Genomic DNA, 26,470 nt, shown 5'->3' with positions numbered 1-26,470 from the left:
TCTGTGAAGATGGAAGAAGATGATGAAGACCAAGAAAAAGAAGAAACCATGAAATCAACAACCCATAACCTTGATTGCATCTTTATTATGAAGATGTGAAAAAGAAGAGAAAAACAATCCATAGCCAAAAACCATAACCATAACCTACACCTTTCATACGTTATATGCGAGATGGTTTCATGTATTATATAACCTATAACCATAACAAATACATGAAAAAAGCTCAAGTCTCATATGAAGTTGTAGAAAAACCATAACCATAACCTGCATCTTTCATATGTTATATGTGAGATAGTTTCATGTATAACCATAACAAATACATGAAAAAAGCTCAAGTCTCATATGAAGATGTAGACAACAAAAATTAAAATCAACATGAATCTCGAGCTGGATACAACACAAAAATATTCAGTCAGGGAGGAGTGTTAAACAAAAACAGCAACAAAGAATGTGGATGAACAACAACAACAACAACAAAAATCAACATGAATCTCATGTTGGATACAACACAAAGATATTCAGTCGAGGAGGAGTGTTCAAAAAAGTTTTTTCAACTCAAATCTCAGGTCGGATACAACACAAAGATATTCGGTCAAAGAGGAGAGGCTTGATAAACAAAAAATATAATAAAATTTCAGTGCAAATCTCAGATTGGATACAACAAAAAGATATTCAGTCAAGGAGGAGTGTTGAGAATAATATGCCTAAATATCTTCTGAAGATCTTAGATTTAAATATTATTTAGATTTATATTTAAAATATGATAATATTAGGTTTTATGATTTATATTTCTATTTAGAATATTTAAGATTTGTTTAGAATTTATTATAGGATTAGTTTTGTTTTAAAAATATATGATTTGTTTTCATGTAGCTCTATATATAGAGCCATAAGCATAATGAATAAAACAAGAACTTTAATATTCTTCATATAACTCTATATTTGAGGAGAGTTTTCTCCCTAAATTTATATCTCACCAAATTCCGCAATACAAAAACACAAAAAACCATATCACAGAATTCAGCCCCAAGGACTTTGCCATGAGCAAACGGGCAGCTTTTTACAAACCTCTGTTCAATTATCCGGGTGACATTTGTCACCACAGCGTTGATTGTTGGTTTGTGCATGGTAATGCCGAGTCGGAGCAGGACCAGATATAAATTTATGTTCACAACATTGATTTCTGGTTCGCGTGTGGTAATAGCGAGCTGCGACAAAACACTTATTACCTAGATATAAATCTCTGTTCATTTTATCTGACGGAAATTGAATGAAAACCTAACAATTATTTTATGTATTTTGTGAATGTAATATTTTTGTTTTGAGCCACTTAACAAACAGATAGGATAACTCAGTTGATTTTTTTTTTTTGGATAACTGAGTTGATGTTGCATCTCTTTGTAACCATTTAGCAACACCTTAGAATAATTTCTACCGTTAGATAAGTAATCAATCATTAATAATAGTGTTATTTGTACGATGATTTGGAACTAATGAAGTTAAAAGAGTAATATTATGATATTTCCAATTTAGCATATTTTATGTTTCTTGTTCGATTGTTACTGTTTTGTCAAAATGAGTTTACAAAATTTAACTCTTTTTAAAATTGGTAAAATCGTGTAAACTCACTAGTTTTCACATACTTAACGATTTAAATGCTAAAAAAATTGACAGTTAGAAAAGGTACAATTGTTTTTTGTAATAAACAGAGCCTGTTTGGATTGACTTATTTTTGAACTTATGCGAAACAAGTTATGCAAATAAATAAGCTTTTATGTATTATTACAAGTTTTTCAATGTAGTTTATGAGGAAACAAATTAGAAATATACAATTTTTATTATTGAAAATTTATGAATTAACATAAAATTTTATTTATTTGCATAAACTATTTTCATAAGCTTAAAATTAAGAGTTTAATTGATATGCACCGACGGTGTAAAATAGTTTTACACGATCGTTCAATAAATAACCATCATTTTGTCATGTCATGTCAATAAAGTGTGGTGAAGTGGGGTGATGTGACGGAAAACATGTTGGTATTGATTGATAGTGTAAAATTATTTGAAACCATCGGTGCATATCAATTAAATCCTAAAAATAAATCAAATCCAAATGGACCCATAATATCATATTAGTTTTTTTTTTAAAAGAAAAAGAAATCTAAGAGTATAATGGGGGCAAATGCCGCAAACCTTACAAAAATAATAAAGTAAAATAAAATTAAAGATAAAGGTTTAGCGAGTACACTTAGGTAGTATTTGGCCCGACTTATTTTCAACTTTTTTTCCTACAAAAGTAGAAGTAGGGCCAACCACATTTTTATAAAAGCCCTTAATATGAAAAGTAGCTTAAATTTTGTTCACAACAACTATAAACAAGTCACTTCTATAGTATTGAAGTTACTTTCATCAACTTTTGTGGCAACAGCGTAGTTTCTAGTCACAGTGCTCCCTTCGAATCTTGTCCACAACAAAATATATTACTTTTATTTTTATTTTTTCTTTGCTCGCCCATTTTTCTTTTTACTGGAAAAACTATCCCATTATATTATTTATTTATGACGTAACAATGATATTCAAATTAATTTTTGTATACGAAGTACAAACTTCGTTTCTTACATTGAAATATTTTTCGAAAGATTTACTTCATATATTTTTTTTACTATAATATTTTCTGATCAATTTATTTTATATGTAAATAATTTATTTATTTTATAAAAAAAAATCATATAATTTATTCTCATAAAAAATAACAATATAATTTAATTTGAGTTTGTGACCTCTGAATACTATAATGTTTCTACCAGTTAAGTCGAACTCAGAGCGATGAACATGCATCAATACTATTATATTAAAAATTAATTTGATACTAGTATTAGTATTTTATTGATCAATTATTGATCTGACTTTCATGACATCCTAATAAAACTTCAAATTACCAACATTCTCTTCTCTAAGAACCGAGAATTAATACCAAAAAAATAATTTATTTTTCTTATCTACATTTCTTTTAACGTTTCTTAAATATTAAAAAAAAAAATAACTTTATATCTCACTTATTGTGTGTATTGTATATATAAACACTTTAATAATTAATAATTTAGAAGAAACTTTAAATAAAATAATAGTTTTTTAGAAATATTTTGTCAAAGTCAAACAATTGTTTTGAAAGTAACTTTTATGTTACAAATTTTTTTAGAAATCCAAACAACTTTAACTTTATCTTTAAAGTTTCATTTTGTAACTTTAAGTTGAAAGTAACTTATAAGTAAAAAAAAAGTCCTTCCAAACGCAACCTTAATCTATTTATAATAGTATATATTAGTTAATTATTAGAGGGTAATAAGTATTTACACTTTGTGTCCAAATATGTTTTAGATTCATCAATATATTTGTTTATAATATTATTTTTTTTAAAAAAATTATTTGTTTATAATATAAATATAGTACATCGATTATTTAATGATCATAAAAAATGAAATTTTGTTTCTAATATCTAATAGGGAATGGAGGGGTACATTGATAGTCAGAGAAATAATATATTTTTTTTATAATTGTGCATTTCAAATAATGTCTCATTATCTCTTAAAATTATTGTATGCGCATGTGCAAAAGAATAAAGAAAAAAAAAATTACAAAATAATAGATAAAGATAAGTGATCGAGACACGAAACAAATAATTAATTAATTATATTTAGATAAACTAATAAATGTTACAAAAATTTATGTTATTATTTAAATATAATAAGTTATTTGATAAATAAATATTATAGGGGTTACGTAAAAATAAAATAATAGGTGTTGAAATTTAGAATCACTTTGTATTTCAATCATATATAATATTTATTTTCACATGACATGAATGACTCAAATAATCATATTTACAACATAAAAATTCATATTTACAACATAAAAATGAGAGACATATTTTTTTTTTTTATTTTTAGAATGAGATATATTATTCTTTACTAGATATATTGATAGATATATAGTTGTTGTTGTTGTTATGTGTTATTGAAATGTATGATTATAGTCGTATTGTATGTTTTCTAAGAGGTCACTTCGTTGATGATTTATTCTTTAACTAAGAGGTACCCAGTTCGAGACCTGACACCAAAATATTTTTAAATTAAAATAAAAAGTCTTAATTTCAGATTAAATTCAAAATTAAATTATAAATTACGAGTATATTAATTTGATTTTTCTTTTATCTTATGACTCATTTTAATATTACTAAAGGTGATTTCCCTTAAGCTTTTTATTCCAAAAAATTGACAATTTTCATGACTACATAGCATAGAGTTTGTTATTAGTTTTCTGGTCAAAAGAATTTATCTTTTAATTTTTTGATTAAATTTTGTAAATTTTTAACTTTTACACACACAAGTTTCGTTTTCAAGTTTTGTAAAAAAAATGAAACAATTCTAATAATATGACCATGACATGCATCATTATTTTAGTTAGTCTAGAACACCAAAAATCTCAAAACCTTATGATAAGTTATACGTATATAGAAACTCTACGAGTTCACAAGCCGGATTTAAGATTCGATTCCACATAAAAACTCAATTATGAAAACATTGATTCTGATCCTTAAGTCGATGTCTATTTCACCCAACCTCTGCCTTCTAACATCCCCAATATCTCTCGCCCATCTCCCTCCCTCCCACCCCGCTCTCCCCCCTCAGCTGTTGGGAAAAACCGGCATAGAGAAAATAAAAGAACGTGCAATCAACAACACAAGAATATAATGTGGAAACTTCAAATCGGAGAAAAAACCACGGTCGTTGTCAAAACCGACAACCAGAGAATAAACACTATGTGAAAATTGTTACAACACATAGACTTCACTCTCAATCACCCCATGCCCCAATACACTCACACTCTCCAAAGTAAATATTTGAACTACATCTCAAATACTCTTAAACAAGAGCATAAGAGAAAAGCAAAAAGACACAAATATAAACTTAAAGTGTTTACAAGTGTTACTGCTTGGTGTAATTATAAACAAAGAACTTAGGTCCATTATATAGTCTTGGTTCCCCCATTGTTTCACCATTCTAAGCGATGTAAGACTTCTTTAATATAATTTCTTTGACCTTTTTTTTTCTTCATTAGCAATGTGGGACTTACATTGCAATAAACCCCAACAATCTCCACCTTGATTGTAATGGTCTTCAATCTTCATTGTCTACACCGACAATCATTATCTTATGCTTCCATTGTCTATACCGACAATCATTGTCTTCACCGACAATCATAATTCTCATTGTCTATACCGACAAATTAAATTATCATACTCCACCATAAAAAGTACACTCCACTTGGAACTAAACCATCCCAAGAATTTTATTCACTTGGAACTAAACCATCTCAAGAATTTCATCTCGAAACTTCGCTGAAAATTTATGGTGCAACTTCCATGTTGGCTTTCTCCGGAAGTTCATTAGCCATCGAGATAACCGCATACCTTGCATCAATGTCAACCAATGCCCGCACGCTATCATCACACACCTTGCATCCATGTCAACCGATGTCCATGTGCCACCTGAACAATTTCAAACTGCTCTGAAGCTACCTTCACGTCATTGTTAGGCTCCAACAATTCCAGTTTAGTTACATCACCTAGTAAACCTTGTTTCACTAGTCCAACTAAACTCATGTCACTAACAAGTACCCACCCGAAGATCCACAACTTAACCAAGACATGAGAATCACCACTAGTAACAGATGCATAACCAATAATAGTATAACTATCTAACAAGTATCTACCTACTATCTATGCATCAAAGTTCAAGAAAATACCTCGCATTGTGTTAAAAGAAACTCACCCATACCTTGAACCTTACAAGTTTTCCGTCACCAAGATGAACAACTCCACCTTCAACTAGCTCTAGTGATTCAAAAGTATTTCTTCTTCAAACACATGTGATAGGAGCTTCCAAAGTTCATGACTCAACACTCCACTGATTCTCAACTTCCACTAGCACCTCTGCATGCTCATAATAAGTTGTTGTTTCAAACGTAACCCGAGTATTCTTAACACCGCCTCTCCAGACTGATGTTGAGTATTATTACCACCGCCTCTCCAGGCTGACCTTGTGTAACCCAGATTGCATCACCACATCCTTGACTTGATTTTTCACAAGCCAAACATGATTCTTCCATCAATTTTCTCTAGCCTAAACTTCACAGCGGAACTCCCTCTCCCTGAATCAAACCAAGAGCTCTGATACCAGTTGTTGGAAAAAACCGGCATAGAGAAAATAAAAGAACGTGCAATCAACAACACAAGAATATAACGTGGAAACTCCAAATCGGAGAAAAAACCACGGTCGTTGTCAAAACCGACAACCAGAGAATAAACACTATGTGAAAATTGTTACAACACATAGACTTCACTCTCAATCACCCTATGCCCCAATACACCCACACTCTCCAAAGTAAATATTTGAACTACATCTCAAATACTCTTAAACAAGAGCATAAGAGAAAAGCAAAAAGACACAAATATAAACTTAAAGTGTTTACAAGTGTTACTGCTTGGTGTAATTATAAACAAAGAACTTAGGTCCATTATTATATAGTCTTGATTCCCCCATTGCTTCACCATTCTAAGCGATCCATAGTTTTGCACCTATTATCGATCGAGACGGCAGTTGTCAACACGGTGACGAATGTTGGTATGCTCACGGTCATAGAGATGATGAGTTGCGTCGTCGCCGCCATTGAGTGAATTTGTACAACATACATCTATTTTGTTTACCAACACATTTGTTATTTTTGCGATGTATGATAATTTATCTAAATCAGCGCCGATCCATGTTCATAACCTCACAATTTGGTTGTATCAAAATAGGTTAACTCAATTGATGTTGTATCTCCTTGTAACCATATGTCCATATCAACCAACAACTTACAATTACTTTCTACTATTAAGTGAGTTAACAATTACTAATACTAAGTGTAATAAATTGTGCTTAAGTTATTAATTTCCTTTCCTTTGGATTTTTTTTTCTTTTTCACTTCAATGATTTTGTCAATACTATCTTCTTCTCATCCTCAACTGTTGCATTTATTGTTTCTGTGTTCTTGGACAACACACTTGATTACAAGAATAGCTCCAAAGATGGGGAATGCCATGGTGGACCAAATTTAGAACATTTCATGGAGATACCAGGAATGAAGAATTCTAGTACATATACACCCTCCCTTTCAACTTTCATGGTTTTTTCCCTCCATCTTAACAAAGAAATTTATGTTTCACTAGCGGCCAACCGTGTCCGTTTGTGTGATCCATATTTTCTATTTTGTTAATAAAAGATTTTTGCAGCTAAAAAAAAACATGTCCTATGTTATGGTGAGTTTGTTAATAAAAGATTTTTGCTGCTTAAAAAAAAATCAAGGGTATTGTTGATATTATGAAACGTTCACACCAAAATTTTTAATATCCTCTTTATATATAGATATAGATATAGATAAAGAAATATGTTAAGAGGAAAAATATAATTTCCAGATAAGGATTTGATTTTTTTGGTATGCGAGCGAAGAAGAGGGATAAGTGTGTATCATAGTTTAACATTGACTTCTTTGTGGCCTTTCATTTTGGACTATCTGCCTATTTGAATTGGCTTATTTGAATTTTTCTACTAACATAAGTACTTGTAAGTTGTAACACTCTTCAGGAGAGCTTATAGAAACAACTTATGATATGTCCATAAGTCATTTTCCCCTTAATTCTGTATGCTCTCAAGGTAAGATTATGGAAACAATTTATATGCTATATGATAACAGTTTGATTTTATGATCTCAAGGTAGTATACTTGAGTTATATTTTATGATCTTTCAATGGAATCTAGCGTGATATTGTCAAGAACATCACTCAATAGTGAACACTTTTAAGATTTGAATGAATCTAAAGATGCACTAAATCTAAAATTCTTGAAGGGTGCTAGTTCAGTGATTGTAAGCAGGTTTTCCTTTATTGAAGGCCTCCATATTCTTGAGCAGGTTTTCCTTTGATTGTTACTCTTCTAATTGTTAGGTTTTCCACCACACTCACCCCCACCCCGCTCTCCCTCACTCTCAGTCCCTTCCGAATCCTTCCCTCCCAGCTGCCTCTACCCGGCCACCCTCCCTCTCATGTGAGTAAATTTATTTTTGAACATTTCTTTTAAAACTTCTTTTATCCCCGCTCTCTTGTTTTCATATCCTGGCTATGATCTCAAATACAAACCAATCCACAAAATTTCAAGCTTCAACTACAGAGAAAAAAATATAACAAGAACGAAACAAATGCCTCTTATTGATTTCTCATCCAATACCTTTCCTGGTCTTGAACAATGAACAGTCAAACTTGAAAACATCATTTGACATTGCTGTGAAAATTTCAAGTTTTGAACTATCGTCTTTTGCTAAGTTTTTTTCACTTGTAAATATAGTTTATTACTTTGTGAAAATCAATTTTCTGGTAAGAATTCAATGAAATAATGATTATATATTAAGTCCTAATTGGTGGATTAGTGAATGGGGGGTGAAAGGTTTTGGCTGTGGAGGCACAAAACAAAGGAGAAAAGATGAAATATACTGAAATGTTAAGCATGTGAATAACTATGTTATGTGAGAAAGTCCCACATCGGCCAGTGTTAGAGTGAAAGTGTGATGCTTGTGCTATAAAACGAAATCAACACTCTGAAAGCAAATCACGCAACCATGTGATAAACACAAAGCGAACTATTCTTTCGCCTTTTACTAAAGAATACCGTGTGTTTGTCACTATAAGTGGTATACGCATATTTTTGGAAGGGTTCTCCAAAGGAGAGCTCTTCAATAATAGTTTAAAATTTGTATTTCAGGACATTCTTCTTGATAATTATTCTGGTACTCGAAATGGTTTTATATTTCCATTTTTTTTTACTAAAATAAAACATTCATTTATTCAAATTGATAACCGAAATATTTATGTTTTTAGATCTTTTATCGTTAGAGGTGGGAATAGGCTAGGCCGAGCTAGGCTTTGCCAAGCCTGAGCCTGGCCTGTCAAAAAATCGAAGGTCTGAGCCTGGCTTGTAGCCTGGCTTGTGGCCTATCATAGGCTTAAATTCTAGGCCTCTGAGCCTGGCCTTTTGAAAGTCTGATGTGGCCTGTTAGCCTGTTTAAAAGCCTATTTCATATGAACATATTTAAATAAATAATTATATTTATTTTGAAATATACTTATGAACTAATAAAATAATGTTCCATTTGATATTTTAGAGAATTTAACTATATATGTCATCATATTTCAATTCTAGTTTATAATAATACATTTATATATGTTAAAAACTAATGTAGATTAATAAACTTAAATTACTTAAAAAGTTAATAGATTTATAATTTAATCAAAGTATAAATTTTAATATATAAATAATAATCGTAATAAAAATATTATTCATATTAACTTAAATAGGCCGGCCTAGTAGACCTCAAAGGCTTTTTTAATGGCCTGCGGCCTGGCCTTTTTAGCTAAATAGGCTTATAAAAAAGCATTGACCTGCTCTATTTAAAGAAATAGGCTGGCCTAGCCTGAGCCTATGTAGGCTAGGCCTTAAGGCCATGTAGGCCGGCCTGGCCTGTTCCCACCTCTATTTATCGTTGATGATTTTGTCATTGATTGAATTAGGTAGTTGATCAAAGTAGATTTGTCAATTTGAACCAAACGAACACCGGGAAAGCAAACAAGCACCGCACAAAGACGGGAATCAAACAAACACTGCACGAAGACAGGACGCCATTGAGGCGAATAAATCACAGAATAAAACAAGAAAACTCTAATTTATGTGAATATCACTTATTTAAATAAAAAAAAGAAATATCACTTATTTATATTTCCATATTAATAACATAGAATTTTTACAAAAAGTGAATTGACACTAACCATGTACCTTTCTATGAAAAAGGAAATAATACTGGCGTGATTGTTAATATTTAATAGTGTGAGCAATATTAAATGAAAAGTTTGAGCTGTTAACAAAAGATCGAATTATTTCTCTCATTCCATAAAGGTTTGTACTAACCACAAAGACGAAGGTGAACACTGAACAGTGCTAGATTCCCATCACTAAATCTCCATGTTTAATAAGCTTTATTTATTATTTTAATGTTAGTTTTAAAGAAATGACCAAAATTTCGTCAAAAAAAAAAAAGAAATGACCAAAATGACAACAGTTAAATTGTATGCTCGTTATCAATTGTTAGTTGATTCAGTGATAATTGGCGTTGGACTTAATAGAGAGGACAATAATTCAATTCCCGCAACTACGATTGGAAGAGGACTTAAACCATCCACCGAACCAGCTAATAGTATGCTTGTTTTTTATATAAGAAAAATGTAGTATTAAGAAAGTACAAAAAGGTACTCTAACCCATCAAATTACACATCGCAGGTTACAGCTAATAGCTTTGTAAGCATACCAAAGGATTATTAAACATGTTTGAAAAAACAAGTGTAGAGTTCCTAAGGTTGTCAGAACCGGACCGGACCGTCCGATCGGACCGGTCAGACCGTGAACCGGCCATGAAACCGGCTCGGTTATGATAAAAAACCGGACAGGAAACCAACCGGAAAAAAACGTGGCGAACCGGGTTGAACCGGCAAACTGGCCGGCCGGTCCAAACGGTTTTGCAATTTTTTTTTTTTTTTTTAAAACAAGGCAAAATCTTTTTTTTTTTTTTAAAAAAAATCTGAAACAACGTAGGAATAGGAAAAGTTGTTTTTCATCTTTTTTCTCTTCTCTCATCAGTCATCAAGTAAAAACGCTTAACATCTCCTCCACCCTCTTCAACCTTGCCACAAATCCTTCCCCTTCCTCCTCTTGCTCCGGCGCCGGCGGTACTACTACTACTACCTCTTTTGCAGCCAGTTTCTTCTTCCAAGTCCATCAATGTCTTCTATTCCTCAAGTGAGTGTTTATTTATTAAATTCTTTTTTCTTTTTGCGTTCTTTTTTTCTTCTTTCTATTCTTGTTTTGATCTTTGTTGTTGTTCTTGTTTGCTTCTATCTAGTTGTTATTATTATTAGTTTGTTTTTTTTTTCTAGATTTAATTTACTTGCTTTTTCTAGGGTTAATGTTGATATTATTGGTTTTGGTAGTATGTTGCCAATTGATTTTTTTTTAAAGCAGTATGTTGTCAATTGATGTTATGGTGCTATTTTGTGTTATTAAACTTAGTTTATTATATAATTTCTAATTTGGTTTGAATTATAAATTTTATTTTATTCTGACCTTTGATATTTTATCTTTTTAATGTGTGAAATTATGAAATATTGAACAATTATTCATATATTTTTATTTATATATTAATTAAATTATATATTTAATAAAAAACGGTTCGACCCCGGTTGAACCCGATCCGACCAATTGAACCTTGAACCGGTGAGCTTGCCGGTTCGATGACCGGTCCGGTTCTGACAACCTAACTATGTAAATAAACCAAGTCCATAATGCCTAGCAGAGTCTTCTCCATATCCCCAACATCACCGTTGAAAATGGTGTTATTTCTCATGTTCTAGATGCACAATGTAGTAGTAGTTACAAGCCATATCAAGCTTTTTACCTTCTATAGATGTCTTCCTGACACAGTAGTCATCATAGACAGAATAAATTTCAAGTGACTAATGCTACCAGATTGTGTCTCACCCCTATCCAAGTATAAACTTCCTTCCAAACTATAACGGCAAAGGCGCATGAAGAAAAAAGAAGGTGGGAGCATAACTCAACCTCCTGTAAAACATAAGACACATGAAGTACAATGTACATTTGTTAACACCTTATTTTGCTAACTCATCACAGGTAGTAACAGGATAAAAGTAACCTCAATCCAAAAACCTGTACTTTCGAATTTCAACCGAATGTTGGTCCTTTGTAGATATCAAAGTGCCTCAAGTAAAAGATCATCAGTTTCCTCAAGTTGCTTGTTTGACACGAATGCATTATAACAAGATCTGACACAGAAACCTTGTATTTTATCCGACATCAGTTCAGTAAAAACAGCAGCACGCAGACAGACAAATGACAGAAACACCTCCCAACCAACTCCAACAACTTCCATGCTACACACCCATCTCCCCCACAACCCCTTCTTTAAACTCAGCACACTTGAACAACTCAGGGTACTCTTCTTTCAAAGGCATACAACATATCCATTTTTCATGCCATAATTTAATAGCATCCCCACACCCGAGGAATCATCCCCACACCCGAGGCAGCAACTAATATTGGATGCAAACCAGTTTTCATTTGCCACATTACTTCCAGCGAACAAAACATCTTCCACGGTTCCAACAAATGAAGTCTTTTGGTTTGATTAAAATATCCTCTCCACTAAGTAATTTGACTGATAAAGAAGCATATACTAGAATTGAAAGCTAACAATGACACAATGAATACCACGCTTGCAGACTTATATAATAATAATAGTAATAATTGCAATTTATACATCTATCATTAATAAAACTTATCCACAACAATTGAGCTAAAAACTTTTCAAAACTTTTGTAGGTTTATTGCGGTTAATTTTACATTGAATAAACCATAGGAACACTTGGCAACTGTAAAATATTTCCTAAAATTTATTATCATCATGCCCAACCCCTGTTTGATCGAGTGAATCCACCCAACTCATTGTCATTATAGGGCACTAAACAAGCAGCATGCTGCTACATACTGTAAATACATTTGCAAGACTCATTTAAAATTCAAACTATCAGTAATAAGCACCAAAAGATATTAGAACAGGCAGAAATGCCTGATAATTTATTACCAGTACAACAACTGTATGTTACATTGATATTGATATCATTATACAAGCAATAATTCAATCTTTAATTCAATCCAAAAAAATTGGGGTACAAAAATCATTTTTCATATTGTCAAAAAAAAAATATCATTTTTCATAGTGTAATCTAATTCGACTGAATAAATATCTGAGCAGGGGAGGAAAGTGAGGAGGGGAGTACCAAGATAGCTAACTACTGTTTCACCATGAAGGAGCTTTTACAACTGCAACCACCAACTGCACTGGGGTTCTCGGTCACCTGAAAATGAAACCAGAAACTAAATGTAAATTTGTTATAGGTAATATCTGAAGTAATAAGAATGACATTCAATGTTATAAACGAGTAGTGAATACTGATACTGATTGCCAGTTTGCCGCACACTTGTGACTAGCCAGTTCAATACTATTAGATGCATGCAGTTACGTCAACACTTATCTTTTCACATTCACATACAATCTAAAGACTTTGGACTTGGTTTGAAATTGAAATAGAAATACCACGGCCCACGGGTGTGTGAATGTGCCTCTTCTTTTACAAATACCACTTTTAAGGCTCTGATATCACGTCGACCCGTGAAGGACCAACTCTCCTAAAATCTTAAGCTGATAGGCAAAGGTTGAAGAGTGGTTTATATCAAACAGAAGTTCTCAAATGTTTCAGGAATTAACTAGATAAAAGGATGTGAATTGTTACTTTGCTACTATAGTTCACAGAAATAATTCCATGGAGAACACATCCTAGGAAACTTACTTCCCTGGTTATTACCATACTAGAATTATAATAAAGTTCCATGTCGTATTATAGTACATGTGAATCACAAAGGAAAGAATGTAAAGATTGTTAGTTTTAAATTATTAATTTTCAATACACACCACACATGGTTACAAGTGTGCTTGACTTACTATGAAAGCCGAACGAATTAGCTCCTCTACATAATCAACAGTTGCGCCTTTCACGAAGTCGTATGAAATTTTGTCAACAACCAATTTAATTCCTTCCTTTTCAAAAACTCTGCCAATACATTGAGTAAAGCAAGTTGTAATTTATAAACGACATGGGTTTAGCATGTTCTATCCCCATACAACAAATGACAAGTCTATCATTATTGAAATTCGACTATCAAAGAGGTAATACCTGTCATCCGAGTTAACTCCATCGTCCAGATTAAAAGCATACTGAAATCCCGAACATCCACCAGTTTCTACGCTCAAACGAAGCATTTTTCCACCAGCCGATGATTCATTGGCATCCAGTTCCTTCATTCTCTGTTCCATATTCATAAGTTGTACAAACAAATTGGAATCAATTACATGTAATGATACACATAGTTACTAACCTAGGTACGTACACAACATGAAATTTTGGAGTACCAATGTTTCAGAGTTCCTCAGTTATATGTAACATAAATTAATCACAAGTATAAGGAATAAGGTCCATCAATAAAAACCTAATGTTTTAATTTCATGAACTTTTTTTATTTAAAACTAATGCATCATAATAGACCATAGCAGAATTTGAAATACATTTTCTCTAAAATTGAATCAAAGAACAAGTTTCAATTAGATACTCCCTCCGTCCCAAAATATAAAAACTCATTGACTACTGCCCGTATGCCAATACATAATTTTGATTCCGAACATCTTTAATTTTCTATTAGTAAAAATTATAAAAATTTGATATTTTGAAAATATTCCTCAAAACAAATCAAACAAGATCTTATGTGATAATGTTTACATTTATATACTTTTAGATAAATAATTAAATACGGTCAAAACAAGACATATGAAAAATGCATTTAGTTAAAATAGGTCTTATAAAATGGGACCGAGGGAGTATATCTAAATTACAGACAAAGAACATGTTAGGAGTGTTCTATTTAGTCCAATTTTCAACTACAATCACTGATACAACACCCAACATGACACACCGATAATAATTTGAGCAAATGACATAACTCATCGTTTCATTGTAATTACATGTGTCAGTGTAGACTCGGAGTGGGGGTTTGAGACCGGGACAGGCCTAATCCGAGGAGTGTATGTGCTCCATAGTTTGTGTATGTGCTCCATAGTTTTTTCAATCATAGATAAGTACTACAACAAACAATAATGAATACTAATAAAAAACAACTTATGTGCGCCTCTTATATCAAAATCACTTCTAATGATTAAAAAAGTGCAATTAAATCACAAAAATGACTTATATAAAAAAGCATGAAAATAAGCAATTAAAGAGAGAAAATAGATCATACACGAACGCAGTTTTCGGTTATGTGAACAGGTTCCACGTCAGCAGAAGAAGATGACGAAGACGTAACATGGTGAAGAACCGAAGAAGATGAAAAAGAACTTATAAGACTCTCGTTGCGTTGAAATCGTGCTGCTAACGATGGAGCGAGTCGTCGAAACAACGACGTTTGCATATCTCTCTAAAAAACCATTGATACCTCAAAATCGCAAAATCGCGTTTTCTCTTGTCTTAACTGAGAACCTCAAAATCGCGTTTACTGAAGAAAATTTACACGATGAAAAGAATTTCAATTCTGTGACCATACAATGACGAGGTTTGTGATTGATTTCTTAAGTACAGTCCTGGTAAAATCTCAGCCGTTGATATTTCTTTTTATGACGTGACAAAATGTGAAACATGAATTAATTTTTTTGTTTTTTTGTTGGTGAGTTGAATGATGATAAATCGATCAAGAAGATTCTAATGATGTCGAGTTTCAATGTTATTTTTTTTTGGTAAGGAGAGTTTCAATGTTATTTGTTATTCACATCATGTATAATGATATTTTTATCACAATATTGAATGTTTAATTTCTACCTTCGTTATAAGATAACGAGAATCTAAAGGAAATTTAGGCATGCATCTTAGCTTAGGACTCATGCAATTGCAAGCACCCGGGGCCATTGCAAGGAATGTTGAGGCTTAGTTAAATTCCCCCAATTCATATTCATGTACATCATGGTGGATGCTAAACAACCCATACTTTTTTTTTATCACGAGCAGATAATTGAACTCAGGATCTCTAATATACTGTCTAAACCTCTCGCCACTAAATTAAAACTGCAATCACAATGAAGATTGGCAATGCATCATTTCATTTCTTTCATAATCCTTTCATCAAGTATGTGGAAAATTGCAAATTATTTCAATTTTTATCTTCGGTTTCCGATTTGAATTTCTTTTTTTTTTTAGCCACTTAAGAAACATATAGTGTAACTCAGTTGATGTTATCGATATTTTATGTTCCTTGTTTGATTGTTACTGTTTTGTCAAAATTAATTTACAAAATTTAACTTTTTAAAATTGGTAAAATCACGTAAACTCGCTCATTTTCACGTATTAGTATTTTTTTTTTAAAAAAAGTAAAGTATAATGGGTGGCGAACCTTACAAAAAAAAATTAAAGAGAAATGTTTAGCAGGGAGAGAAAGGATTAGCAAAACATTTAATCTTTTTATAAAAATATATATTAGTTAATTACACTCCATCTTTCCCTCTGATACTTTTGTTTTTAGATTTATTAAATAATTAATATATTTGTATATAATAAATATCTAATAGGGAACCTCAAGGAGGCGGGAGGAGGTGGCGGGGTAAGAAACCTCGAGGCAACAAAAATCTATCAGCGATATTTGATTCAACTCTTGGAAGCATCAACATTCCGTTGATTTCAAATGAAACATGTTTTTTGTTGTCTGTGTGAATTTGTTCTATTTTATTCTTTGACTGTGTGAATTTGTTCTGTTTTATGCTTTGATTTTTTTGATTTGTGTTTGATTTCAAATGAAACATGTGTTGTTGTCTGTGTGAATTTGTTCGGTTTTATGCTTTGATTAATTATATTTTGATAAAATATTAAAATGTTACAAAATTTTATGCTATTATCTACTTCTAATATAATAAAATTGATTATTATCAAGTCTACTAATTTGTCCTTATCAGTTTTAATAATATTTCAAATTTTATATGTTTCATTGTAATTTTACCCTATTAAAAATATATCCAAAAAATTTTGGTTTTTTCTAATTTTCTCATTGATAATTTGGGGGTATTTACCCATTAATCAATTAGAACAAGTTCTAATGCATATGAAATAAAAGTTGATTATAAGTTAGTTGTGGGTACCGCATGCAAATCTATTTATGTGGTTTGTTCTCATTGATTGTTAGGAAAATACCCCTAAATTATTAAGGGGTAGAGTAGGTGTCGCACAATTTTTTTTATAGAAACATTATAAAGTTTATTCTATCAACAAAAAAAAAAATATAGAAAGTTTAGTCAATAAAAAAAGTTTAATAATTTTTTTTAATAGAAAAATGGTTTGTCTAACATGTGCAATATTGCACATGTTAAATCAACTAGAAATCATATTATTGAAAAACTACAATTATTGATTAAAATGTGCAAGTTTCAATACAAACTTACTATTTTGAACTTTTTTACAAATACAAATTTGTACATGATAGAAAAACCTTAGAAAAAAAAACAGAAACGATAAAAAGATTATAGAAAGTTTAGTCAATAAAAAAATTATAAAAAGGAGTGTTAAATATATTTTTTGTCCCTCTAAATATAGCAAATCTTTTAAATGAAAATTCGAATAATTAGAATATATTAATTTAAAATATACATGAAAGAATAGATTTAATAATTTTTTATTGATTTAATAATATTTACAAAAAATAGCACAATAATTTCACTTATCTTTTAATAATATTTTATAACAAATTTTGAAATACTTTATTTTAAATAAAATTTCACAATAATTTAATTTAAATATCGAATAAAATTCAAAAGACTTGTGTGAATGCACATGCCTCTAAACTAGTTTAAATATAATAAATTTATTGTTAAATATTAGATAGATAAGATTCATTCTCTCATGAAATTTACCATCACTTTTGTGTTTCAATCATATATAATATTCATTCTCTCATGACATGAATGAGTCAAATAATCATATTTACAACATGAAAAATGAGAGATATATTATTCTTTTTTCTTTTTTTTTTGGTATAAGAGATATATTATTCTTTACTAGATATATTGATGGATAGATAATATAGTTGTTGTTATTTATTATTGAAATGCATGATTATAGTCATATTTAATTTATGAGAATTAAGGAAAATCAATTGAATGTGAATACTAATATTCCAAATTGATTTTTTAATTTAAATTAATAATATATTAATTATTACTTTTTTATTAATATTTATAACACTTAAATTTCAAAATTAAAAATAAAAGTTTTAATTTCAAATTAAGTTCAAAATTAAATTAAAAATTACAAGTATATTAGTTTGATCTATTACTTGAACAATAGTTGATGTATTTGTCTTATCTTATGACTCGTTTTAAGATTATTAAAGGTGAGTTCCCTTAAACATAATATAGAGTTTGTTATTAGTTTTCTGGTCAAAAGAATTTGTCTTTTAGTTAAATTTTTTATTTTTGATCCGTTAAAAAACTTGGAGACTTAACAATTTTTGTTGTACTTTGTTTGATTTAGAAACTGGTTATGACACTGGACAAAACAAGTAGTAAGGGACATGACAACTTTTTGTCCATAATACAACTATAAAAAATACAAAAATTCTCATTTTATTTTTGAATATGAAAATATTATCGTCCTTCTTCTCTCCGTTACAATTTTGTTATGTGGTATACTATCTTGTTCTATCCTATATTGTTCTGTCCGGTGTTTGCTGTTTGTGAATCAAACGCACCCGCAAGCTTCTTTTTCAAGTAATTTTGTCACAATGTATAAATGAAACAATTATAATAATATGATTATAAGATGCATCTTTATTTTGGTCGGTCCAGAGCACCAAAATTCCCAAAGCTTTATGATAAGTTAAAGTTATTATATGTAGTATTAGTAAACTCTACAGTTGAGTTTACAACCCGATTCTAACAATCTTTATTTTGATCCTAAAGTCGGTGTCTATTTCACCTGACCCCTTACTTCACGGCCTTTCATTTTGGACTATGTGCTTATTTGAATCAGCTTATTTGAGTTTTTCTGCTAACATAAGTACTTATAAGCTGTAACAATTTTCGGCAGAGCTTATAGAAACAACATGACATGTCCATAAGCCATTTTCCGCTTAATTCTGTAAGCTCTCAAGGTAGATGATGGAAACAATTTATATGCTATATGCTATATGATAACAGTTTGATTTTTTATTTTTGTTATAGAAATAGTTTATACATAAACACTGGTATATGACAAGAGCTTATTCTATAGGCACTTAAATCAGCAGTTAATGAATTTCAATCTCAAAATGTGTTATTTATTAACAAAGTGTTTATGTTAACTAAGGGTGTTTGCACATGCACTCTGGACACCTAGGATATCTATATATACTTCGTCCATAACTCCTTATGGCTGCATTCTGACCTTCCAGAATCATCTTTTTTACTCTTACTTCGAAACGATTCCATCCTATGGTGTCATTTTCAGTCAAAATTGTAGCTAGCCGTGTCTTGTTCGGCCGCAAGGTAGGAGCATGACCGCCACCATAGTAGGTTCTTAATCCAGATACCAATGATGAAAGTTGGCTACCAGAATCAGTCATGGCAAATACATCAGCACTTGCACATGCAATGAAATCCAAAGCAGCCATCTGCATTCACATAATCATATCAACTCTATATTGTTATTAATTATAATTAAAAGTAATAGCCAAGTTAATTAAGGGTATTTTTATTTTTTAGTCCTTCAATGATATCTAGCATGACATTGTCGAGAACAAATTTGAATTTGCTGCAGTCACAAATTTGACACATTCACAGAGTTAGTGCATGAATTTGTGAATGCAGCAAAACCAAATCAGTCAAGGACATGACTGAATAGTGAACACCATTACGATTTATGAAGCACAGACACTCCTTGGATTAGGTGTGTCCCGGTGTCGGACACTTACAATTACATTGAATTATGTCATTTTTTCAAATTATTATTGGTATTGATATGTCAGTGTCCATGTAGTGTCCGTGTCCGTGTCCATGCTTCATAGGTTACAATATGAATAAGAATCCAAAGATGCACTAAATCTAATAGCTATACCTGAGATGAAAAATTTCTGAAAGGTGCTAGTTCTGTGGTTGTAAGCAGGTTTTCCTTTGTGACTACATTGGGATAGAGTCTATTGAAGGCCTCCATTCTTGAGTTTCCCCCATAGATATGAGAACCAGCCAAGTAAATGTAAGTTTCTTGTTTGAAACCAAAACCTGCTAGAACAAGTGCTGCTTCTTCTGGTGTCAATGGACATCTTCCCTTTTTTCTCAAATTCATTGGAGAAATAGAGCTAAGAACAATCAATAGAACATACAACAAAAAAATTAACAAGGATATTTATCAGCCAAAAACATTGTGTTGAAAAGCAAATAGTAGAAGAAACATGCATACGTCGAATTCTTCAAGCGCTCAAGAAAGAGAGGGAAATGTCTTTCTCTGTAGGCTTGAAGTTCCTTTCTCTCATTTTCGCCTCCTCCAAACTCACACAAGGAATATGCCACCATATCTATTTCAAATCTTAAGTGCAAAGCAAGATATTTTTTTGATCCCTTTGCAGCTTCGTGATTGTACTTGTTGTCGATGAACTTCCCCACTAACTGACTGTCTAACATGCTTTTTGAAGCACTGTGTTTTCTGATCCTTTTGATCAATAGAGAGGCGACTTGTTGAATTTTTGGAACAAATTTCAAAGCATGGAAATTGCATTTGCATCTTAACCTCTGCAATCATTTTAAAACATATAGAAATGCACCCTTAAACCTTATAGTACACTAAAATACTATATTATTAAGATTAAGAGAGTAAAAGTGTCCAACACCGACATGACACAGACACATAGTTACTTTCAATAACTTCTATTTTCTTGAATTATTATTGTAGTTTATGTGGCAGTGTCATGTCCGGTGTCACGTGTAATGCTTCATGGATACTGATGACTATTGAATGTACGGCAAATTTCTAATAAACTAGTAGTATATACAAAACTTGACAAATGAGGTAAATTTGTGACCTGAATATCAGAAGCCATAGGATCAAAACCAAGTCGATTTCCATATCCGAGAAAGTGAACAACTCTATGTTTCAACAGAAGAGGAAGCACAATTTTAACGTAGTCAGCAATTGTGGCCTCCTTTGCAAGAACTGCATCTGTAACCTAAAATGCAAGGTGTTTAATTACTGATATTGCTATAAAAAGTGCAATATGTGTTCTCAAGTACATTGAATATAAGATTATGAACCTGGCTTCCAATTGCTTTTGCATCCATAGATTTCATATCAGGTGGAAGTTCCTTCACAATATTGATATCGTCTTTAAGGATATTTATGAAATACTCTTCCTGATATATGTCACCAAACTGGCTGCAATTTTTTTTAAAATGAAGCATATAAATCAACTATTGAGTCATTCAAATGATATTGTATACGTTTCAATGAAAAATTAATTCTCAGAAGTATAGTTCTAAACATATTTATTATACCTCGGATCCTTCCATACATTGCTGTAAAGAAATTTTGGAATAACTAGAGTTGCATTTAGGACAGAAGCCACAGCCACAGCATTACAAATCTGTATTCACTACAATAGTCTCATTAGTTCCATTATTGGAGATTTCATAAAGAATGGATACAAATCAAGATCATATTGAATGATGAATTATAGGTTTATTTGAATTATCTAATAAAATCAAAGATTGATATGTTAATATGAGGAATGATGTAAATTAATTGCCAATACTTACAGCAACTCGCTGTTGATTAAGACCACCATTTGCACTAACTAATATGTAGCCATTAGTTTTCGCCGATTTCCCTGTCACAAATCGTAAAACTTAGTGAAAGAAGTAATGATATAGTAACGAATTTAGCAAATGATTTAGAGAACAAAAATTCAAATTGGTCACTAAATTGAACCCTAGCATTAGCAACTACTGATTTAGCTAGATTTTTTAAACTAGTTTCTAAATTGGTCACAAACTCATTTAGCAGCCGATTTAGCGACCAATTTGGAAAATCAGTGGCTAAATTGGTCGATAGAGATACTGAAATATTCCAATCACTAAATTTGTCACTAAATAACAAATTTTAAGTAGTATATGTTAAATAATTTACAAGTGTTATAAGACCAGCAAAATCCATAAGAAAAGTTTATGTACCTGGATTGCTTTGAACTTTTCTTTGTGCACAAGGTTTCCATAAAGATGCATGCTTATATGGTTCCATCCATAATTTGGATGACTCTTGCTTGAACTCTTTCTGTAGTAACAAAAAAGCTAAGTAATTAGGTTATAAAGATGATCTAAAATCATGCATCAATCTGAAAACTGTTTCATACTTCATAGTTCATACCTCTGCAAGAGCACTGGAAGCCAAGTTCAGAAGACGATCATACATATATATAGGCGATCGTTTCTTGCTGATGTAGGAATCTGAACCCTTCACATTAAAAAATGTGTTAATTATGTAATACCAATTAACAAATATCAAAGAAAAATATGGCATGAATTTTAGAATTATATTTGGTAACTTCAATTCTACTCTGCATGAAATATGCAACTATAGCTTAAAATAATGTGTTATACTGATTATACCTGAAGTTCACTTGAATTATTTAAGCCTGTACTTGGTTGAAGATTTTCAAACTCAAAAAAGGATATGAAAATAGAATCAAGAAGGAAAAGACAACCTAACAATCCAAACATGAGAACAATAGTTCTAATGTTCTTTTTCCCAACATAGAACCCCTTAATAGAATTGTATTTTGTAGAATCACTTTTCAGCCCATGTAACACCAAAGTTTTGGAATGCCAACGATAATCGACCCCGGTCATCCTCTTCCAAGAAGGAGGATCATTGCTTGTTATCTTGTAATCTTTCATTCCTAACATTGCTCTAGCAGCACCCTTAAACTCAGGATGTGGACTTCTTGGAGACCCTTGTTTTCCCATTATACAACAACCCGGTTCAAAAGTAAAAGATATGAAAGAAACACAAATAGGTAACACACGATGTTTGATCACAAAGTTCGACTAATTGTGTCTATACCTCTCCGACTGTAGTACAGCTACAATACCTTTCTATTAATCAAACTTAGGATCTACATAGTACAACTTGTATTTAAATACGACAGTTCAGTTTACAAGATTATCCCTGAACCGTGTCAAATACTATCACCGATAAATGAAGCTCAAAGCGACTACATACAACTATTGAAGTTGGTATCATCCATCTCTTTGTTTTGTTACATATGATGAACTCAATTAAGACCAATGATGATTGGTTGAACTCAAACAAGAAGCATGAAAAAGTTAATGTTTGTGGGGTGTTGGTTCTAAAAATGAACCAAGTTAATCCATTAGAATTGAAGTTTGGTGGCAATGTGTACTTAGAAAAAAGAGTAAGAAAGTTTATCTTGTATGAATTTGAAGTGAAGCTAAGAAGTAGGTGATGGAGATATATGACTAAGAAAGTTGATGAAATGAATGAGTGCAATCCAAGCGAAAGGTGAAAACTCAACTTAATGTATTAAGAACTTGTCTTATGAAACAAGAATCATCAGATATTGAACAAACAACAACTTCCCACCAAACACAACAATAGTTTCCTTCATGTGTTTATAATTCCATATTTGAAAATCAATCAAAGGAGGAAGAGTGGAGTGAATGACAATATCAACTAACATTTTCAACATCTTCTCTTATATGTTCTTTTGATTTCTATTCTAATATCGTTGTGTAGTTGTATAATTTGGTGGGTCTTTACTCTTTACACACCCATATCCACCGTATAAATAAACGTTACAAAATGTAAGTACGTACAAGTCTAAATAACACAAAACAACTGTTTAAAGTATTGAATAAATTTTCTCAAAACAAAAGGTATTGAATAAATGAATTTTGTCTTGTAGAATGTTTGGTTGATAAAAAATTATTTTAATATTTTAGACAATTTATGCAGAAGACAAACGGTCTCGTGATTTAGTGGGGAACAAAAATTTCAATTTTTGTCCAATCCTTAATTTGGTCTCTAATTTATCCGGTCAGGAACAATTTTAAAATCAATCATCGTACAATTAACTTTCTCTTGTCCAGTTTTTTATTTTTTAGTAGATCAAATGCATATGTTACTAAGTAGTAACTATTCTAATACTCTCTCATATCCTAAATATAAAATAAAGATATAGATTAACAAAAATTAATGTATTTGATATAAAAATTGGACTAGATATATAATTTTTGTTGATTCAAATATATCTTATATTTAAGACGAAAGAGTGTTATTTTATACCGTACTTATTTCCCTTTATGGATATCTTGCTCGGTGGAAATTCAATTTTTTTATAATAAAAACATGCAGTTGTCTAGGTATCGAACCCATGACATAGTGTTTTAAGAGATTAGATAACTAATCATTTTTTTTTAATATGCGAAATGACAAAACTATTGAGAACTCAAACACATAAAGTGAAGTGATCGGGATTCGAACTCCGGTCGTGACATTCGACACTAACAATTTTAACATTTCTGCCGGTTGAGCTAGTGTCAGATAACTAACCACTTTACTATTCAGATTTTTGTATGGAAATTCAAATTCTAATTTGTGTCGTTGCACTAATAAAAAATCAAATGTTAGAGTAAATAATTAAGGAACTAAGTATTGAAGTGTTCTAAACAAAGACTTTTGTTAGATTTATTAGAAGTTACGTCATACACAAGTGGACATATAGAGTAGTTAACTTAGGTCTTTGGTTGATGTTACTACTATTTTCTCCGTTGACGTCAAACTTGCATAAGTTTTCAAGTTTTCATATTGGAACCGGTTCAGTTAATGAAATTTGAACTTTGAATTCCTATTGCTGCTCATAACAAATTTGAATTGAATAAATTAAGAACTAGTTCTACTATACATTTAAGCACTGAAAATTGATTGATAAAAATATGTTTTTAGTCTTTTAAGTTTTATCTAATTGTTGTGTAAAAAAAAAATTTATCTAATTGTCAAACTTCATGTTAATCATTCATCCATTTAAAAGATTCATTTTGGTTTTTCTCTCAAATCTCACTCAAAATTATTGTTCTAGATTGGACCGAGGCTCATGTTCATCAAGTCCACGCAACCCAAAATAGCCCCAATAGACCCACATTGGAAGTCCACATTCTACTTATCACAACGGGCAGAACCCTTGAGTTTCGTATTGTTTGTGTAACTAATAAATGACTTTAATGGCCTAAAATCAATTCAATCATTGATGAGCGATTTGTAATCGCATCCTCCTCATCATTGACCGAAGACTCCGTGTCACGACCTATAATTAAATACTTCTTTAGGTATGCATATTTTTTATCCTAAAACTTCTCACTTCATATTCTCTTACTGATTTGAACGTCAAAATGTTTACAGATATCCCGATCAACTTTAAACTTGACAGATTACTATTCAACTCCAGTCACTAATTCTAATCATTCAATAATTAATATCAATGATCATTTTCAACCATTCATTAAAAAAACAGTGAGAAATGAGCCCTCTAAACACATCACCTACACTAATAACCTAATTAAAATCGCCTATCAAAAGTCATGGTCCATTAATATTGGGTCTAAGGTTGTTGAGGTAATTCTATAAAGACCCGCCAATGGAGAAGGTCGTCAGGGCGCATAGACTAAAACAATACCATATACATTTTTCTTTGACTCAAACAATACAAGTATATTTATAAGCAAAATTGTCATAAAAAATTTATGTTTCTAGTTCAAATTTAGATCCAAATATCGGTAAATGGACAAGAGAGGATCCAAATACCACTTGCTAGAACGACAACGAGGTTATTGAAGAAAATCATATGATAACCAAAGAAGACCACATGAGCTCCACTTTGATACTAAAAAAATTGGAGAACTAATATGGAACCAACTCACAATTTAGCATGTGTTTGCTCTTTAACTAGAAATTGGAGTGAATAATTAATTTGGAGTTTGGTCCTATTTTAATAAAATCTAAAAAAAATTGTTTCAGTTATAATTTAATCTCGAACTTTTTTCAAATAGTTTATTTTTAACTAGAATTTATTAAAGTGTAATGTTGATGTTGCGTTTGTAAGTGGATTCGGTGTTACTTCTATGAGTCTTTGCTTTTGTAATGCCAATGAGCATTTTGTGGCCGGCTTGACTCAATGGCGGCAACCTTTTTATTCCATATTGGAAGACGAAGCATTGTCACTATTACATGCAATGAAAGAGGCTATCCATCGTGGATTTGAGAGAGTCCAATTTGAAAGTGACTCAAAGTTATTGGTTGACGCCATCCATTCGAGAAGACGGGACAATTCGGAATTTAGTTTAATTGTTAACGACATTATTCTTCTTATGTCATCTTCTGTAAACTTTGAGGTTAAGTTTGTTAGGAGACAAGCGAATTTGGTTGCTCATACTCTTGCTAGGGCGGCCAATGTTTGGGCAAGTTTCCAGAGATTTGAGATTATTCCTTTATGTATTGAACATTTATTAGTTAATGATATGAATTAAGTTTGTTTGGTTCAAAAAAGAATTTATAATTCACTTGAATTTTTTTTTGAGCATTTTAATCACTTGAACCTGTCATGTACCAAAAAAATTAAAAAAAATC

General features: G+C 31.3%; 2 protein-coding genes and 1 non-coding gene across 4 annotated transcripts; 1 reads left to right on the top strand and 2 right to left on the bottom strand.

Annotated features, from left to right (window-relative positions):
• Positions 1-8,708: 8,708 nt before the first annotated feature.
• Positions 8,709-8,824, top strand: LOC123900238. The gene has a single exon (XR_006805890.1). It is a non-coding gene; the product is annotated as a U5 spliceosomal RNA (small nuclear RNA).
• Positions 8,825-12,767: 3,943 nt separating this feature from the next.
• On the bottom strand, positions 12,768-15,379 carry LOC123898138 (iron-sulfur assembly protein IscA-like 2, mitochondrial). Its single transcript, XM_045949027.1, has 4 exons — positions 15,069-15,379; positions 13,952-14,082; positions 13,720-13,828; positions 12,768-13,075 (listed from the first exon to the last, which is right to left on the bottom strand). The coding sequence occupies exons 1-4, from the start codon at positions 15,237-15,239 to the stop codon at positions 13,010-13,012; spliced, it is 477 nt and encodes a 158-aa protein (XP_045804983.1). The 5' UTR covers positions 15,240-15,379; the 3' UTR covers positions 12,768-13,009.
• A 3,712-nt stretch (positions 15,380-19,091) lies between these two features.
• LOC123898133 (O-fucosyltransferase 8) lies at positions 19,092-23,336 on the bottom strand. 2 transcript variants are annotated; one of them, XM_045949023.1, is made up of 11 exons: positions 23,042-23,317; positions 22,438-22,744; positions 22,196-22,282; positions 22,003-22,102; positions 21,589-21,659; positions 21,328-21,416; positions 21,088-21,208; positions 20,859-21,002; positions 20,240-20,568; positions 19,898-20,138; positions 19,092-19,454 (listed from the first exon to the last, which is right to left on the bottom strand). In XM_045949023.1, the coding sequence occupies exons 2-11, from the start codon at positions 22,732-22,734 to the stop codon at positions 19,146-19,148; spliced, it is 1,788 nt and encodes a 595-aa protein (XP_045804979.1). In that variant the 5' UTR covers positions 22,735-22,744; positions 23,042-23,317; the 3' UTR covers positions 19,092-19,145. The 2 variants fall into 2 exon arrangements, with proteins under 2 accessions (XP_045804979.1, XP_045804978.1); XM_045949022.1 differs by having other exon boundaries at positions 22,438-23,336.
• Positions 23,337-26,470: the final 3,134 nt, after the last annotated feature.

Source organism: Trifolium pratense, linkage group LG7 (assembly GCF_020283565.1).
Source record: "Trifolium pratense cultivar HEN17-A07 linkage group LG7, ARS_RC_1.1, whole genome shotgun sequence".
In the NCBI taxonomy this organism is placed as follows: domain Eukaryota; kingdom Viridiplantae; phylum Streptophyta; class Magnoliopsida; order Fabales; family Fabaceae; genus Trifolium; species Trifolium pratense.
The sequence above is the reverse complement of the archived record's forward strand: the minus strand, read 5'-3'. Positions and strand labels throughout refer to the sequence as shown.